This window comes from Callospermophilus lateralis, chromosome 17 (genome assembly GCF_048772815.1).
Source record: "Callospermophilus lateralis isolate mCalLat2 chromosome 17, mCalLat2.hap1, whole genome shotgun sequence".
NCBI lineage: Eukaryota > Metazoa > Chordata > Mammalia > Rodentia > Sciuridae > Callospermophilus > Callospermophilus lateralis.
In genome coordinates, this window is record NC_135321.1 from 55,656,715 (window position 1) to 55,672,684 (window position 15,970).

The following is a 15,970-nucleotide window of genomic DNA, read 5'->3' on the forward strand; positions in this document are numbered from 1 at the left end:
AACTTTTAATCTTGGGGAACAAAACTAGGCATGGGATAGCCCCTGTGTACTCCTTTAGCCCCCAAAGACTACACAGGCTTTCTGTCTGATCATTACCTGGGGCAAGCACAATCCTGCTATATGGACTTCATCCATGCTCTTATTCTCCAAATTCACAAACTGACTGATCCTGCATAAAGTTCAGATCTCGGTGTCACTGACACCAGTTTCACCAGCCAGTCTGAATGGCTGTGTATGGACCCTTTTCTTCCAACAAAGCCTTTTATCTTACCACCCTTGTTTGCTGCTCCTATTCTTTGTATTATAGAATTATAAATTTACTTATTGTAGGTCTCCCCAGCTCCCCAACACTTTATCCAGATACTTAGCTTCCTAAAGTAGGTCTGGCCTACCCACAGGCCACCATGCTTGCAGAGTCCCTCTACGCAATCAGTGTGTGAGTGGAATCAGTGAAATTGAATAGGTAAATCTCACAGAGGTGACTGTTTCCTCTCTCAGGCAGGTAAAAGTATATGAGCAAAAGCAGTATCAGAAAAACCCCCTAAGAGTGCTGGGGGCTCATCTCCTTAAAAATCAGAGGGTACCATAATGTGGCAGTATCATGTATTCAGAAATGAGTTTGGAGAAGCACATGAAAGGAAGTTTGAAACACCAAGCAAAGGAGTTTGGACTTTGTTCTGTATGCATAGTGTCCCATTCAAGTTTCTAGTCAAGGTGATTAAATGAAGGAGAAGACTTACATAGCCCTGAAGGATAGTGCTAGTCCTTATTTCACTCTTCCTGCATACTAGCTAATGGATTACCTTAACCTTCCCTTCACCAGATGTTTACTCCCTCCAGGGAAGGTACAGTGTATGAGTCACCATACAGTTCACCATGACTCAGAACACAGTGCTTGGCATGTAGGCCACACGACAAACACATTCTGAATATGTGAAAGAATGCATAAATTGACTTTGGGCAGCAATTATACTATCATTGTTGAGATCTGCCTCCCTGAGCTGCCCCCTTCTCTGGGAATTCGAGAACAAAGTACTACTCAAGTAAGTAAGCAGGCGCGTGCGCGCGCGCACACACACCCACACAAGTTATGGTACTGAGGTTCCTTCATTAGCAGCTATGTGGTAGATAGGGTCTTGTTTCTTCCTGACTTCCTTAAACTCCTGAGGGATATTTTTCAGAGGATTAACAACATATCTTCTGCCTGACTCTGAGAGAGTTATACTTTGCAGTGATTAATATATACAGTAAACATTTCCTTGCCAAAGCTCACTTGATTCAATCTAAATATTCTTTCTGAGAGGTCTTCTTAATTATAATGACATGGTATAAATATAAGAAGAAAGAATGTCAATTATCACTTCGTATAATAACAGTGTTAGTGTTCATGCACATAAATTATAAGTAAGTTTACCTAAGCACATGAGAAAAGTGCTCAGTTTTGCATTTTAAAACTTTTGAATATTCCACATTTGAAAATTATGTCATTATAACCAGTAGAAGTTAGTAATCACCACTAAAGTACTTGTTCTTGAATAGTTGATGAACTACTCATGCTGAAATTCTTTTTAAAAAATAACTTGAAAGGGCAAAATTTAAAGGTACCTATGTTATATTTATTTTCAAACATTCCAGATTCATCCAGCATGATATCTGTTATGTAGCAAACATGAAAATATCTAGGATTGCACTCTTCAGTATGGCAGCTAGCAGTCAGTTGTGGCAATTTAAACTGAAATTTGAGTTCGTTAAATTAAATAAAATGGATTGTTCATTTCCTCAGACTCAATAGCCACATTTCAAGTGCTCAGTAGCCACATGTGGCATGGCCACCACATTGAACAGGGCATAGTAGAACATTTCTATGGTGGCAGAAAGTTCTTTTTGACAATATTTCTTTGAAAAAACAAATAAATGAGTATGGCCCATAATGAGCACTCCATTTGCAGCATCAGCAACTCCTGGCATGCATCTAGGATTTATTTTTGGAGCAGATCTCTGTTCCTACATTGATGAAAACACTTAAATGTGTCCTTGTTCCCAGTAGACAATAATCCTATTCAGTGCTAAATCAAATCATGGCCACTAGATTAGAGATGAGGCCTTATGCTTGTCAGAGCCTTGTCTGTTTGAGCTAGTTGTCTCTTTTGTTATTTGGTTCTAAACCAGCTGTTATGTAGCTCTACAAAAATGACATTTTGAAAGCAAATAACTTCAAGGTATCAGCTTAAACATGAATCCATCCTTTACATTCTAATCTACTGGCTCTGAGTTCCTTTGTCTATAAAGGTAATAACTCATAACAGTTTTGGCTGAGTTCCTGCATCCCTTCACTGCATTCAGGATTTGAAGAGTCTAGTGAAGAGGAGAGCTTATCATAAAAGGTCTGACAGTGCATACATCAGAAGGGCTTATTGGATAAAGTCGCAATCTGGGTCCATCTGCTCCAGATATTTTATCACATTTTTCTTCTTTTGCAGATCACTTACAAAGCAGTCAGTTCCTTTGACCCAGAAATAGATTTATCCAATCAAAGTGGAAGAGTTTCAAAACTGGGAAATGAAACCCATTTTCTGTTTTTCGGACTATACCCGGGGACCACGTACTCCTTCACCATTCGAGCAAGCACAGCTAAGGGTTTTGGGCCTCCAGCAACAAACCAGTTTACCACCAAAATATCAGGTATTCTGCATTCGTGAGTTATGCCTGTTGTCAGAAGTAACATTATTATACTTCTCCATTCCCATTGTCAAGTATGCAGAGCTCACACAGAATAATATATTTTATTTGTGTGAAACCCAGGCACATGGAATTAAATGAAATTGGGGAGCTTAAAGTCCTCATGAGGTAAGAAGTGGCTGCTATTTTAGTAGTGTGCCTGGGAGGACTTGAATATGAGGCACAAGTTTCTATCTCATCCATCCCCTTGCCAATCGCAAGTCACCAACCAGAGAAGCCTTGCTGGTGAAATCTCTGTCCTGAGAGTTGAGTGGGAAAGCAGTGTCATGTGGAATCTGCTTCCAAACGGATCAGCCTCCCTCAGGACCTTCACCTTTAATAGGTTTATATCCTAAAGAGGCAACAACTAAGATAGCATGAGGCTCTTAGGGCCTCCAGGTTTTTTGGAGACTCAGCTATCCCATCCAACCAAAGTCATAATTTGAGAAATATTTCTGGGCATGTTCAACTGTGCAGAAAATGTCTTTTTACTTCAGTCTAGAGGAAATGAAATTGCTATCTGGTATGGGATAGGTAACCACAATAAAACTAAATTCCATGGACATTTTCTTTCATTTTGTTAACTCCTTTGGGTATGTATGGGAAAGTATTTGAGTTTTGACTTTGATTGTCTTTTGATGGGGTAGATGAGATAGAGATGGGGGAGGGAAGTGACTCTTTAAATCAGCCAGGGTTAGATCAACAATATTTAGTCTAATTTCTACATTTATTTCTAACTTAGTGAAAGTTTGTATTTGGAATAGAAGGAAGTGAATACCACAGTTAGACTATTGTAAAGTGTTATGTTGGGTTCTGAGGCCAAGGTTTGTAATTTTGTTTTGAAGCAGTTATAACTTAAGGGAAACTTTTTTATTATATAAGCAAACTTGAGTTGAAATTTAATGCACATTTGATTTCTAGTATAAAACATTAGATTATAGGACCAATACAGTGTTGGAAAAGACGTCCACCTTAGAGGTTCAAAAATAACACAGGTTATGCAAATGGTCAAGTAGACCATTGGACTTGGTTGGAATCAAGAAATTTGGGTTTTAGTTATGATGTTTGCATAGATTTCCTTTCTTACCTAGATTAAGTGAATTTACCCTTACATATGAATTAAGATAATATTATCTAGTCCATTAATTTATTGGCATTTATGTGCCCATATGAAAAACTCCAAGTAATTTTAAATATTTTTCCTAGTGTAAACCATTTTTCAAAGATTATTATCTTAAGGAGGATATCCTTTTAGAAAAAAATTTACTTTCCCTATATTTATTAACTAAAAATTATGAGTTTGACCACTGTTGATTTACCAAGTTCAAAAGATCATAAGTCCAAAAGCAAAACACACACACACATACACACACACACACACACACACACACACAAGGAAAAAAAAACCTTGACATGTGGGCTCATCAAGAATACTATTTGTTTTTTATTAAATTAAAATGCTAGTTTATGGGCCCTATTTTCTATTTTCATGGACCTCAGAAAACCACTTACATACAAAATGTAATTCTGTGTTGTGGATTGGAGTTAATTTTTAATGGAATTGGTGTCAAATTTGAATGTTAAGAAAATGTGATAGATGAAACTGAGAAATAACTTGTGTCTGTTATATAAAAGCTTTTTGTGTATTTAAGATGTATTTTAAAACTGCATTTGTAAGAAACAGTCTCCCACTACCTTATCAGACATATCTACCTGTGGGTGATAGAGAACTGTGTCCCTCCACGTCACAGCTCCATGCAATGATTTGTCTTGTCCAGGATAGGGGCATAATTACCAAAAAGTGTTGTTGCTATCTTATTGTAGTGAGACTTAGAAACCTAGAATAAAAAGAATGCCAGAAAATGGCCTTGGAAATAGGATTCACATTGGGAAGAGAGCTAACATTTGTAGAATCATGTTTGCCTGGTGTGCTCTCTTGTTGTCTCTTTGAACACAGGGTCATTTCCCCTACTTTCAAAGATACATAATAACCTGAAGCTTCAGAGGTGATTAATGTGCATAAGCTTTGGTTAAAACAAAACATAACAAAAAGTCAAACCCAAGCCTTTTTTTCTTCAGTTTCCATGTTTTCCCCTTTCTACTTTAACCCATTATGTCCCATTTTCATATATATAAGACACCTATATTATAGGACATCTTGCTTGATTTGAGTTTTTATTGATGTGTCACATATAAGACAGTGGGACATAATGGGTTAATGCCCCTCCCCATGGGTCGTTGGTACATGGGAAACTTTTACTTAAATGAAAGACCTGTGAAGTTCAGTTTTATGATCCTAGTGCTTATTTCAAAACTTAACTATGCTTTTTAAGTAAATGGTTTATGGAAGACAACATTTTTTACAAAACAGCATGTAAATTCTAAGTATACAGTTTGATGAGTATTCAAAAGCATACTATACCCATTTAGTCAGAATCCAAATGAAGAAGCAAAACGTCACCAACACTCACAACCCCCTCAGATCCTCTCCCAACTTCCACTCAGGATCAGAGGGGTCTGTCAATATGAGCTTGTTAATAGTCAGTTGATAGCTGCAATTTAAATGAGATGCCCTGTGCTTCTTATTTTATTTTTTGCTGTTGTTGTTGTTGTTGTTGTAAAAAAAAGTAAGAAGTTCACTGAGGCAACCAACCAGAAATAATGAGTCTTCCCTCTTATGCCCTTTTCCCCAGCACCATCTATGCCAGCCTATGAACTTGAGACACCTTTGAACCAAACTGACAATACAGTGACAGTCATGCTGAAACCTGCACAGAGCAGAGGCGCACCTGTCAGGTACGGAGCAGAAGGAGGGTAGGCTGGCTCTAGAGAGAAGAAAACTAAAATCCTGTTGATTCATTTCCCCAATGAGTTCTGTAGAACTTTGCTGTCCTTAGTCAGCATGTAAACCTATATTTTTATTTGGTCTAATTAAAAGAAACAAGTGAGGAAAATGAAATGTCTTCACTGTAAGGTGGTCAAGTATTGTTTGAAGGGATTTATTCTGAAACAAGTGTGTTGTTCTTTTGAAGATAAGGAACAAAGTCCCAGTCTTTTTTGGAGGTAGCTTTACTTCCAAAAGGTAATTGCTTACTGAAATATGTTTACCCAAGGGCAAGTAACATCTTTGTCCAGAACTCTATTTTTAAGTAAAATGTTTATTTTTTCATTTGCGTTTTATGTCATTTAATTTTCAGTCAGTTGGCTTCTTTCTCAATTGAAAATTCAATGTATAATTTTTTTAAAGGAAACAGGTAATTGGAAAGAATATTCTAAAGTTCTTATTTGAACAGATTTAAGTTTATTACCACCATCTAGGCCCAATTTTTCATTGCATTATGATTTATATAGCCAAGAAATTACAAAGTATAACTTTTACAGTGAATGAATAAAATAAATTTATTCTTCCTAGGAAGGAGCAAAGAAATGCTACGATAACTCTCAAGTGTGGACCTGTCATAAGCTCATTAATCTATATAAATGAAATTTCTACTTGCTTCAGAGGGGTTTAGATATTTTACAGTTGTCTTATCAGAATATACTCCATTCAAAGTTATCTATTATTCTCAAGAGCATACTCCAAGGAAACTTTTACATTCACAAGTCAGGCTGTGTATGGTTTCTTTCTGGATTCTTTTGTGAACCCAGATTTCATGAGCTTTTTAAAACCTGGGTATATTAGATGAAATTTTCACTGCAGTGTCATAGTGCAAACAGTTGGACATCTTTGTATTTGATAAAATAATCTCAAGTTTATACATAAAGTCAAAATAAATACAGTAGTATTAGTTGATAGTGAAGTCATGTTGGGATAGAATCATGCTAAGTTTTATTTGAAAAAATTTCTTACCCTTTGTTCACTTAACATGCTGAATTTTCATTAAATGAACATTTATATTCTAAACATAGCCTTGGGGATTTCATTTTTTCTCTGACCAACCTAATGGTTGCCCAGCATTAGAAATAACAGGTCATTAGTACAGGAGTTGGAATCACAAGCAAATTAAAGTCTCTCAGATTCAGTGCCTCCAAATTGAAAGACAGAAATCCTAACCATCTCTCAAGAACAGGTGCTTATTCCCTGCTATATTTTATTCTTATACAGAACCCTCCTAAACATTTTCTATTCTTGCTGCACTTACCTTCAAACTCTTTCACTCAGATTTCCATCCACGTCTTTGCATAGATCTTTCCAACTCTAAGTTTTGAAGTAATTTCTCTTTGGGCAGTCTGTGTTACCCTCTTCCCACCCCTCCTCTATCTTTTGAAAGCATCGGTGCCTTCCAAACTGGTATTCAATTTTTGTCTTATAAATGTTGCTAAGACATTATTTTGTTGTTTACTTTTATACATTTCTAGTTGCTTTTGGAGACTTTGGGACCTTACTAGTTAGCTGTAGATGTCCTCAGGCTTTCTGTTTTTATGCCTATTAAAAAAAAAAAAAAGATTCAAGTGCTTGTCAGAGTTCAGATTGCATGACTTTCATTGCAGATGCCTAATCATTTCACCAGGCCCACCTCTCTAAATTCTGCCACAATTTGGGTTTATAGTGTCACACTATTTTCTATAGTTAGTCCAGCACCTTCGTTTCCAAGCTCATCAGTGCTCTGCCTCAATTAAGCATCATCTTCTTACTGACTCTTTGAATTTCTCAGGGTCACTTTGCTTTATGCATTCATATTACCTTCTTCCACAGCATTGGCATCTTGAGATAATAAATGTGTTATTTGTCTTTATCATCCAGATTTGTAATACTGGGATCAAGATCAATTCTTGTGGGACACTATTCAGTAAGTTTTATAGGAAAACCCACTACAGGGATTGCCTTTATGGAAGGATGCCTATCTTTGGTAAATTAACTTGGCTCAAATTTGAGAGATGAAATTATCACAACCTAACCTGTTAAGGTTTTTTTTTAATTTTGTTTTATTTTGTTCACAGATAAGTGAGTGTTCTCATCAAGGAATTCATTATATAGTACAACATAATAGGCCTGATTATCTATTGAAAAGATGGCAGACCAGGATATCTAGAAAGACTAGTTTGGAAAAAAAAATCCACAGTCCCCTCTACTTGAATGGGGTATATTAAAATCCTCAATTTCATTTAATGTTTAGAGACATAAGAACTCTGATTAGAGAATCATATGGACCTAAAATATAAAGCCATAATGTGGATAAAAACATTTGAACACATCTGGAAATGTGCAAAATGCACATGTAATCAAACTGCAATACAAGAAAGCATTTTCCAAATGATAAGATAAATAAATACTAGAAGAAAAAGGGGAAATGGAAGCGAACATCTGTTTGCTTTCCTGAAAAGTGCACGGTATTATGTGTTCAAGAATAGCGTCATTGTGTGATTTCCAAAACCCATTCTTTCAATTGATTTGATTTTTCTTTGATCCATATTCATTGGTGTTGAAAATTCAGTCATACTTCATTTACCCATTTCACTAGGTAAGGTGGTTGTGTATCGATTCCACTGCAAAAGCTCAGCTTGGTTATGGCATATTCTTAAAATTGCACTCAACTCTCAGTGTAAATGATTGTTGTCTTTTTATTGATCAACACATCACCTCTGTCACATAAAATTATTTAAATCCTGAGATGGACAGGAAGAACACAAATTCTATCATTCCAGCCAGTAAACTAGGCACCAAGGAGAGAATTTGAAATCTGTTTGTGGATTTAATTTTTTTTCTTTAATGAGACAGGGAAAAGCTTAATTTTCTTTTACTCATTTAGAATCACCTTATTTCTCTCTTCTGCACTCCACTGTTCATTATGTGTAGACACAGTCCAACAGAGAAAACTCTTATAATTTGGTAATAAGAAAGAAATTCTTAATAAAGGATACATTTTGCATAAATTGTTGTGCTTTTCTTCTCCCAAGAAAAATCTGCAGTTTTGCTCTCATGAAAACACATATACAAGTACATGCACACAATGCATAATCCACTGTGAGGAGCGTCCATTAATGATTTTTTTCTACCTTCTGATACTCTCCAGCCTGAGACTCATTCATGTTTTTGTACCTCATATGATAGAATTTTCAAATGACTCGTGTTTTCATTCTTTAGGCATTGTTACTTTAATATGTTCATAAATATTTTGGAGCTATGTGTCTTCTTAGTTAAGATTCCATGCTTGAATATGCTAATTAAATCTTCTGGCATTCATTTCAGTGAAATTTTAAAGGATTAAAATTTTAAGTATGTACTTGCTCTGTTTCATTTTTTCAGGAGAAACTGTGTGGGGGAGGAATGTCTTTTACAGTGATCTGTCCTTGGGGACAGGGAGGTGAGCAGGAACCACACCAACAGCCACAGCTTTAAAACTGATTTGTAATATGTTGGTGTTATTTTAGTGGATATGACCCCTTTGTCTTTCAAATTGACAGCCTCAACTATTTTAATAAGGTGCTTAAATTATTGTCACTGGTAACTTCCCATAGTATTATTGCTATTATAATTGAATGCTTCCTTAATATATTCAAAGAACAATTTGTGAATCATTTCTGTTGCTGAGAATTATTAAAGCTAATAAGAACTTCATTATATTATGAATAGGGAAAAGCTGAGGGTATTAGGAATGACAGAAATATTTTGGCTTTCTATTTTTATAAGGATGTGTCCTAGGTAAGTAAGATTTCAGGTGAAATAGTAAATATTTCGTTGGGGAAAGCACAAATGTTTTCTCCAGATAAAATCCTTCTAATTAAAAATGTTCAATACAAAATGACTTTAGTTTTATATAAAAATCAGGAATTTATTTTATGTACTATGTCCAAATTTTATGAAATTTTATTTCTTTGATTGCATTACCATAGTTGGCAGTAAAAATGTGTACTATTTTCTTTTTTTTTTCATATTGAGAGCAGGTACTGTTTTATTAACTGACCAGATTACAAAAATACCATGGTAGAGACCTTAGTTCATCCTTCTAATAAGCCTGTTGATCTGGACTTCCCTGTTGCCACCATCTCAACCTCCTACAAAAATGTGTGATCTTTTTCTTCATTCCAACTCTTGGAGAAGATAATTTGAAGGGCCACAGGAAGTTATTTGCTTCTTTAAAGTGTTTTCCAACAGTGTAGATCTCATGAATCAGATCATCCATGCAGATGATGCCATATTTATCAACACATGGAGTAATCAAAGTGTTATCTGTCAAGGCAATTTGTTTCTTATTGATTTTGCCATATCCACGCTTGTAGATTAGTTCATTCACTGATTTCAGGTTTGGGTACCCCCATTCCATATATGGTTCCAAATTCCTCAGCATGTTAACTGAGGCCTCCTTGAGTTTAATGAAGGTACCATTAAGATCTGGCAAAGGCAAAGAAGTTGTAATGCCTTACAAACCTTTGGGCTCACACCATTGATACCTCTGATCCCAATGCCAAATGCCAACTTGGATTCTGTAGGTACATAGAAATTGCCAGCTTTTTTTTTTTTGCCATCCTAATCATTCGAATCCCTATTTGGTACATCTGCCTATATTTCTAGTGGTAATGCTTGATTCTTTCATAGATAAGCTTCCTCCTTGCCCTTTTATGCATTTTTTGGGCAAACTTCTTCCTCAGGCACTTTACCTTCAACTGTGCATAATTCCTTCACTTTTTCTTAAGAGTTTCTGGCACAGCAGGAACCTTCTTTTTCTTCTCTTTTATGGTTCCAGATTTTATTTACTCTTCTATCAGATCTTTTTCTTATGCTGCTTTACAAAAAACATGTACAGATATTAAAACTCCATTGTTAACTTTAATATTTCCTCATTTACTCCAGCTTCTTACCAGATATTCTTTTATAACCATTTAGACAGAAATTAAAAGTGGATTAAGCATGGTATTTTTTTTTTACCAGTATGTTGTTTTTCAAAAAATCCATGCCAAGTTCTTAGAACAATATAAAGAACAGGTTTTCATTCTTTGAGGAAAAGTAGACAGTTAAGCAATTGTATTTATTTTTAGAAAATGTGTTATGCTTTCTAGAAATTTTTTATTTGGTCCTGGGGCTACATAAGAAATGAGATTTTCTCCTGTGGGCCATCAGCCTTCTGCATGTTCCCAGCTGCTTATCAGACAGCCATTTCTCTTAAGGGAATTCAGCACAAGAGTGTCTGTGTATCTGAGTCATCTCAGATTGGAGACAAAAACAGGAGTACCATTATTATTATTAATGAAAGACAGGATATAATCATACATTGTGTTTTTAAAAACTTTCTATATTAGAAATTATAGTTGTTGGCATATAGTTGATTATGACTTTTAACTTAGAGTTAAAAGTATGAAGTATGAATGAAATATTTAAATAAAAATATTTTAAAGCAGTTGTAGCCATTTTCTTGTCTCACTAATTGTACTTCCAAAAAAGGAAATTTTGATTTAATTAAAACCACCTTCTTGAACATTCTGTTCTTTTCTCCATGCAAAGAGTCTTTGAGCATACCAAGAATGTGGGCTGTTTTGATGATTAAATGAGCAAATATATTTTAAAACACTTCACACTTTATACATACTAAATGCCATGTAAGTGTTTGCTTGTGCTCTGACCCTCCTCCCACTGTATCACTATTGTTTGTGCTATTTCTTTTCATAAGAGCAACCCTGGTTCTTTAGCTTTTCCTGTGTATGTCTCAATTATTCAGATCTGACATCATGAAAAATCTAATTTTACATGAAAATGAATTATGGACTTGACAATTGCTTCTAATAGCAAAGCAATAAGTAGATTTCCTGTAAATTCTGATTTCTTTATGTATTTTGAAATCAGATTACATGTGGCTACAGTTTATTTCTGCATTTGTGATTTTTTTTCCAGAAATTGATGTTACAAACAAGGAGTGAACTTTTCCCAGCTCTGTATTAGGTGTGCCACTAGTGATCTCTGAATCATTACCTAGTTATAGTTCTCTAACTATTGATTGATTCGTTCATTCATACATTCATTCATTCATTCATTAGGTGGTGCTGAGGTTGGAGCCCAGGGCCTCGTGCATTCTGTGTAAGTCACTCTATTGCAGAGATAAAGCCCAAATTCCCCTAATTATACTTTTTATGAGCCCAGCTGAAATAAACTTAGCCATAAAACAAAGAAAACTGATCTTCTGTTTATATCCACTCTAAAAGACCAGTGGGAAGCACAGTAAAATTCACAAGTGTGATGTACCTAAGAAGAGCCAGTGGTTCATTTCACTTGACTGACTCAAGGAAGTCTAGTGCTTTACTCACCCTTCATGAATCTGGTTCCTCAGCTTAGGTGTCCATCAGCAGATGAATGAGTAAAGAAAATATGGTATAGATAAACAATGGAGCTCTATTCGGCCATAAAGAAAAATTAAATTATGTTATTTGCAGGAAAATTAATGGAACTTGAGAACATTATGTTAAGCAAATATGCCAAAATTAGAAGGTCAAGTATTTTCTCTCAGCTGTAGAAGCCAGAGAGGGCAAAGGAAAAGAAAGGTGGGGAGGGGGGTGTTTCATGAAAATTTATGGGAGATAGGAGAGTAGAGGAAAGGATCCAGGGAGAAAGGGAAAGGGAATATAATGGGGAATGGTATTGCCAAATTGTATTGTGATATTCTGTGCATGTAAGAATATGTAATAACAAATCCTTCCATTATATACAGCTAAATTGAACCAATAAAAATTATGAGGGATAAATCTGGTTCCTCTTCTACTTTCTTAAGAGAAAAATATTTGTGACTCAGTCACATTTTATGACCATTCAATCTTTATAACTGAGTTCGAATTCACTACTGAAATTGTAGATTTTGTCTCTTCTAATAAAAATGGTTTTGGTTCAAGAGTTTGACCTGACTTAAAGGAGCCAATTAAATAGTGATTTAAAAATACGGTTTTTTTATTTTTGTTATTTACTCACATTGAAGTTCATACCTCTATAATATTTTCCTTTTGTAATGACAATATTATTTTGAAAAAGGGAAATCTTTAGTCAGACCTCAAAGTATACTTTAATATCTAAAGACTCAACCCAACTATTATGTATGACTATAAAGCTCTAATTAAAAAATAAATAAAGATTCTGTGATACAAATTTGAGAGTGGCTTCACTTTCAATCAGCTTACTGTGAATTGGAATATGATTTCCAGGTCTAAGCAATATTTTTTCTCTAAATTAATTAGAAACTACTAAATCTATCAATAATAATAAAGATCTTGACCGTCTAAAACACATGATAATGTGAGGTGTCACCCCCAGCCTTGTCAACAGGCAGAATCAGTCTCCTCCTTCAGCATATTCTAGGAAGGAAATTTCTAATATTCAAATAATTACTCAGCTTTATACATTACATAAATTGTGCATCTAACTTTTCAGATAATCCCGAAGATAACAGGGAATTTAGTTTTAAATTCAAGCTTTGTCACTAGGTAGTTATATGACCATCACAAATTTACTATCTCTGAGTTGTGGCTTTTTCCTCTTTCCAAACCCAGGATATAATGGTTTACTTAATCTCTTAAAGTTGTGTCAGTATCATGTGTATTTTTTACTCACCTGGGGACCCACAGTCAGCAATTGTTGGCTCTCTTCTCTAGGGGCTAGCAGTTTAGGTGGGAGACAGATCAAGATGTGATCTGGTCTCCTCTAATAGGGATGAGGGCCAGGACCAGTGAGAGAGCAGGGGTGGTCAATACAGAGGAAGGTCAGCTTAGGCTTGGAGAGAAGGTAACTCAGCCAAAAAGCTGAATCTCACAGATGGATGTTGTTCAGGGAATGCATGTGATATGGAGTGTGTGTGATTTGTGGTCAGGGAGGTTAGTTATGTGACAGGGAATTAAAAAGGAGAGAGACAGATGTTCCAAGAGGGCAGCTGAGGTCTGCGCAGGTGAGCCTGACCTGGGAATGAGAAATGTTGTATAATCAGAGAGGAGAGAATGGAAGGAGAGGCAAGGGAGATTGAGCTAGTCTGGATGGCCTTGCACTTCATACTGAGGATTGGCCTCAGGGGGCATTTGTTAATTAATGAACAAGTGAAGAAGGACTGCAGTTGCTCAGAAGAGCTTGAGAGGGCCTGGGGCACTGGGAAAGCAAATGGGAGAGTGGCAGGAAGATAGGCCTAAGGAAAAGGTTCTCTTCCTTGGGTTCAGTTAAGACATCTCTAAACTTCAGGGCATGAAGGGAGGGGGTCTTATACTTGCCATGTTTCAATTTTTGTTAGAAATAGAATTTAGAGAAATCAAAAATACTTAATTCTTTGTAGAAGAAGAAAAGAGTCTATAGTGACTAATCAAAGCAATTAATGACAATAACACTGTTTAAAGTCTCATTAAAGGAAATACTAAAACACTAGAAATTGAAAAATGAGTTAGCAGGGAATCTGATAATTTATTAGAAATATCTAATTATATGATGTTAAATCTGTTTTTATAAGCCCTACAAATGTGTAACTTTATTAGTCCTTCTTCAGAAGAACCATCTGGATCTTTCTCTTGTGCTTCTCTCTGCCTTCCTGGCACTATGTCACTCTCACCCCTTCACCCAGAGTCTGTGCTGGCCACTTGTGAGATTATTATATGATTGGGAGTGTCTGCAATGCCTGCTGAATGAAGATAAGTCTTTGTTTACTGAAAGCCAGAGTATGAAATGCTTCTCTGAGCTTGGGAAGGAAGGCCAGCAGTCTGCTTAGCTGATGACTTTGGCTAATTCTTGCCTAGAGCCAGGGAAGACCCAAGTTTTAATCATACTGCTTCAAGTTCCTGCTATCCCCAATGGAACCCATGTTCATCTCTAAAAAGATGTATGTCTAAGGTTGGACCTACAGATTACATGAATAAGTGACATTTATAGTCGAAGTTATAAATTACCCATGGCCGCCTTCCCAGAGGGAGTGTAGAGTCAGGTTCTCCATTCCCCTCAGTCTGACCCAACTGCCCAGAAGCCATTCCTCAGGGTGGAGGGAAGGAGAAATAAAAGTTGGTCACATTTTCCATTGGCAGTTTAGGAGGTTACAGGCTGGTTCTCCCCGCATGTATCTGGACCTTTTCTAAATGTTAACAATGAAAGAAATTAGAAATAGCTTCAATTATAAATCCTGAGCACCTGGACAGTGTATTGTCTCAGTTATGAATCTTATAACCTAATACTATTGGCTCTTGGGAACTGCTGGATCTTAATCACAACTGTTGCTTTCAAGAAGTTGAAGGGAGGTATTTCTAGGAGTGTTCCAATAAGACTGAGAGCTTTTGGGAGAAATTTATCTTGATAATTTTGACAAAGACTAAAAGACTTGACTATAGTTGCTTCACTTTCATTTTTTTAAAGATTCAGAATCTTTACTCATATATACATGTATATATGAGTGAATATTCCAAGTTTGTAGAGACTGATAAGATCATAGGGAAGAGATAGTGACAGCTAGTGTGATAGGCTTAGAGTCCTAGACTTGCAGAGCTGGAGTGACCCATGAGCACACCCTGCTTTTCACTTCTTATGGTTTTTCTGGATCGTGATTTTATTTTAGGGGAGGGAGCATAGCTATGTAATGAACTCTGCTTTTTATCATTAGCAGAGCATTTGGTCAACCACCTCTTATAAATATGCACAATGTGATCATTTCTTTTTTAAATATTTTTTTTGTAGTTGTAGACAATTTTTGTTTTTGTGTGGTGCTGAGGATTGAACCCAGTGCCTCACATATGCAAGGCAAGTGCTTTGCCATTGAGCTACATCCCTAGACCCAGTAATCATTTCTTATGAGTACACTAAAGTATACCAAAATATGCCTTCACAGTTTCATCCCCAACTATGTTATATGTTATGCTTGCAATGCTTACTGCATTGGATTTTCAGCTACTTCATTAAATTAATATTCAGTTCTTCCACCTGTTAGATAATACAGAGACTAGGAAGCGGTGTTTATTTTTTCTTATATCTTCATGATCCTTTTGTGTTGTCCTTAGATATATGTCCAGTTGTTACATTTCTCTATTTATACCTACTGAGTGTTGCCCTGTCCAGTAATAGCAAATTTTCTCCTCAGTAAGACATGGTAAGACCTCTTTCTGATTACCAGAGTCTACTTTAAATCCTTGCCCTTAACAACATTGGAAAGTGTTACAGGAAAATTTAGGGTTGACAGTTGGCTTTTATTCACTTGTTTATTTATCATTCATTCACCAATTGTCTGTAGATCACTATTATGTTAAAATCATTTTGCTAGGTCTATGATAAATGTTGTCTATAAATGTCCAGGCTACTTCACAACCTGTGCCAGAAGGA

At 35.9% G+C, this 15,970-nt stretch overlaps 1 protein-coding gene and 1 pseudogene across 5 annotated transcripts in view; one reads left to right on the forward strand and one right to left on the reverse strand.

The window, feature by feature from the left end:
* Window positions 1–15,970, forward strand: part of Ptprm (protein tyrosine phosphatase receptor type M) — an 825,932-nt gene that overhangs the window by 494,987 nt on the left and 314,975 nt on the right. For all 5 annotated transcript variants that reach the window (XM_076837052.2, XM_076837055.2, XM_076837053.2 and 2 more), the window contains exons 10-11: window positions 2,481–2,682; window positions 5,412–5,514. In XM_076837052.2, the coding sequence (XP_076693167.1) occupies window positions 2,481–2,682; window positions 5,412–5,514 (305 nt within the window). The remainder of the gene's footprint in view (window positions 1–2,480; window positions 2,683–5,411; window positions 5,515–15,970) is intronic.
* On the reverse strand, window positions 9,653–10,284 carry LOC143382795 (large ribosomal subunit protein uL30 pseudogene; annotated as a pseudogene).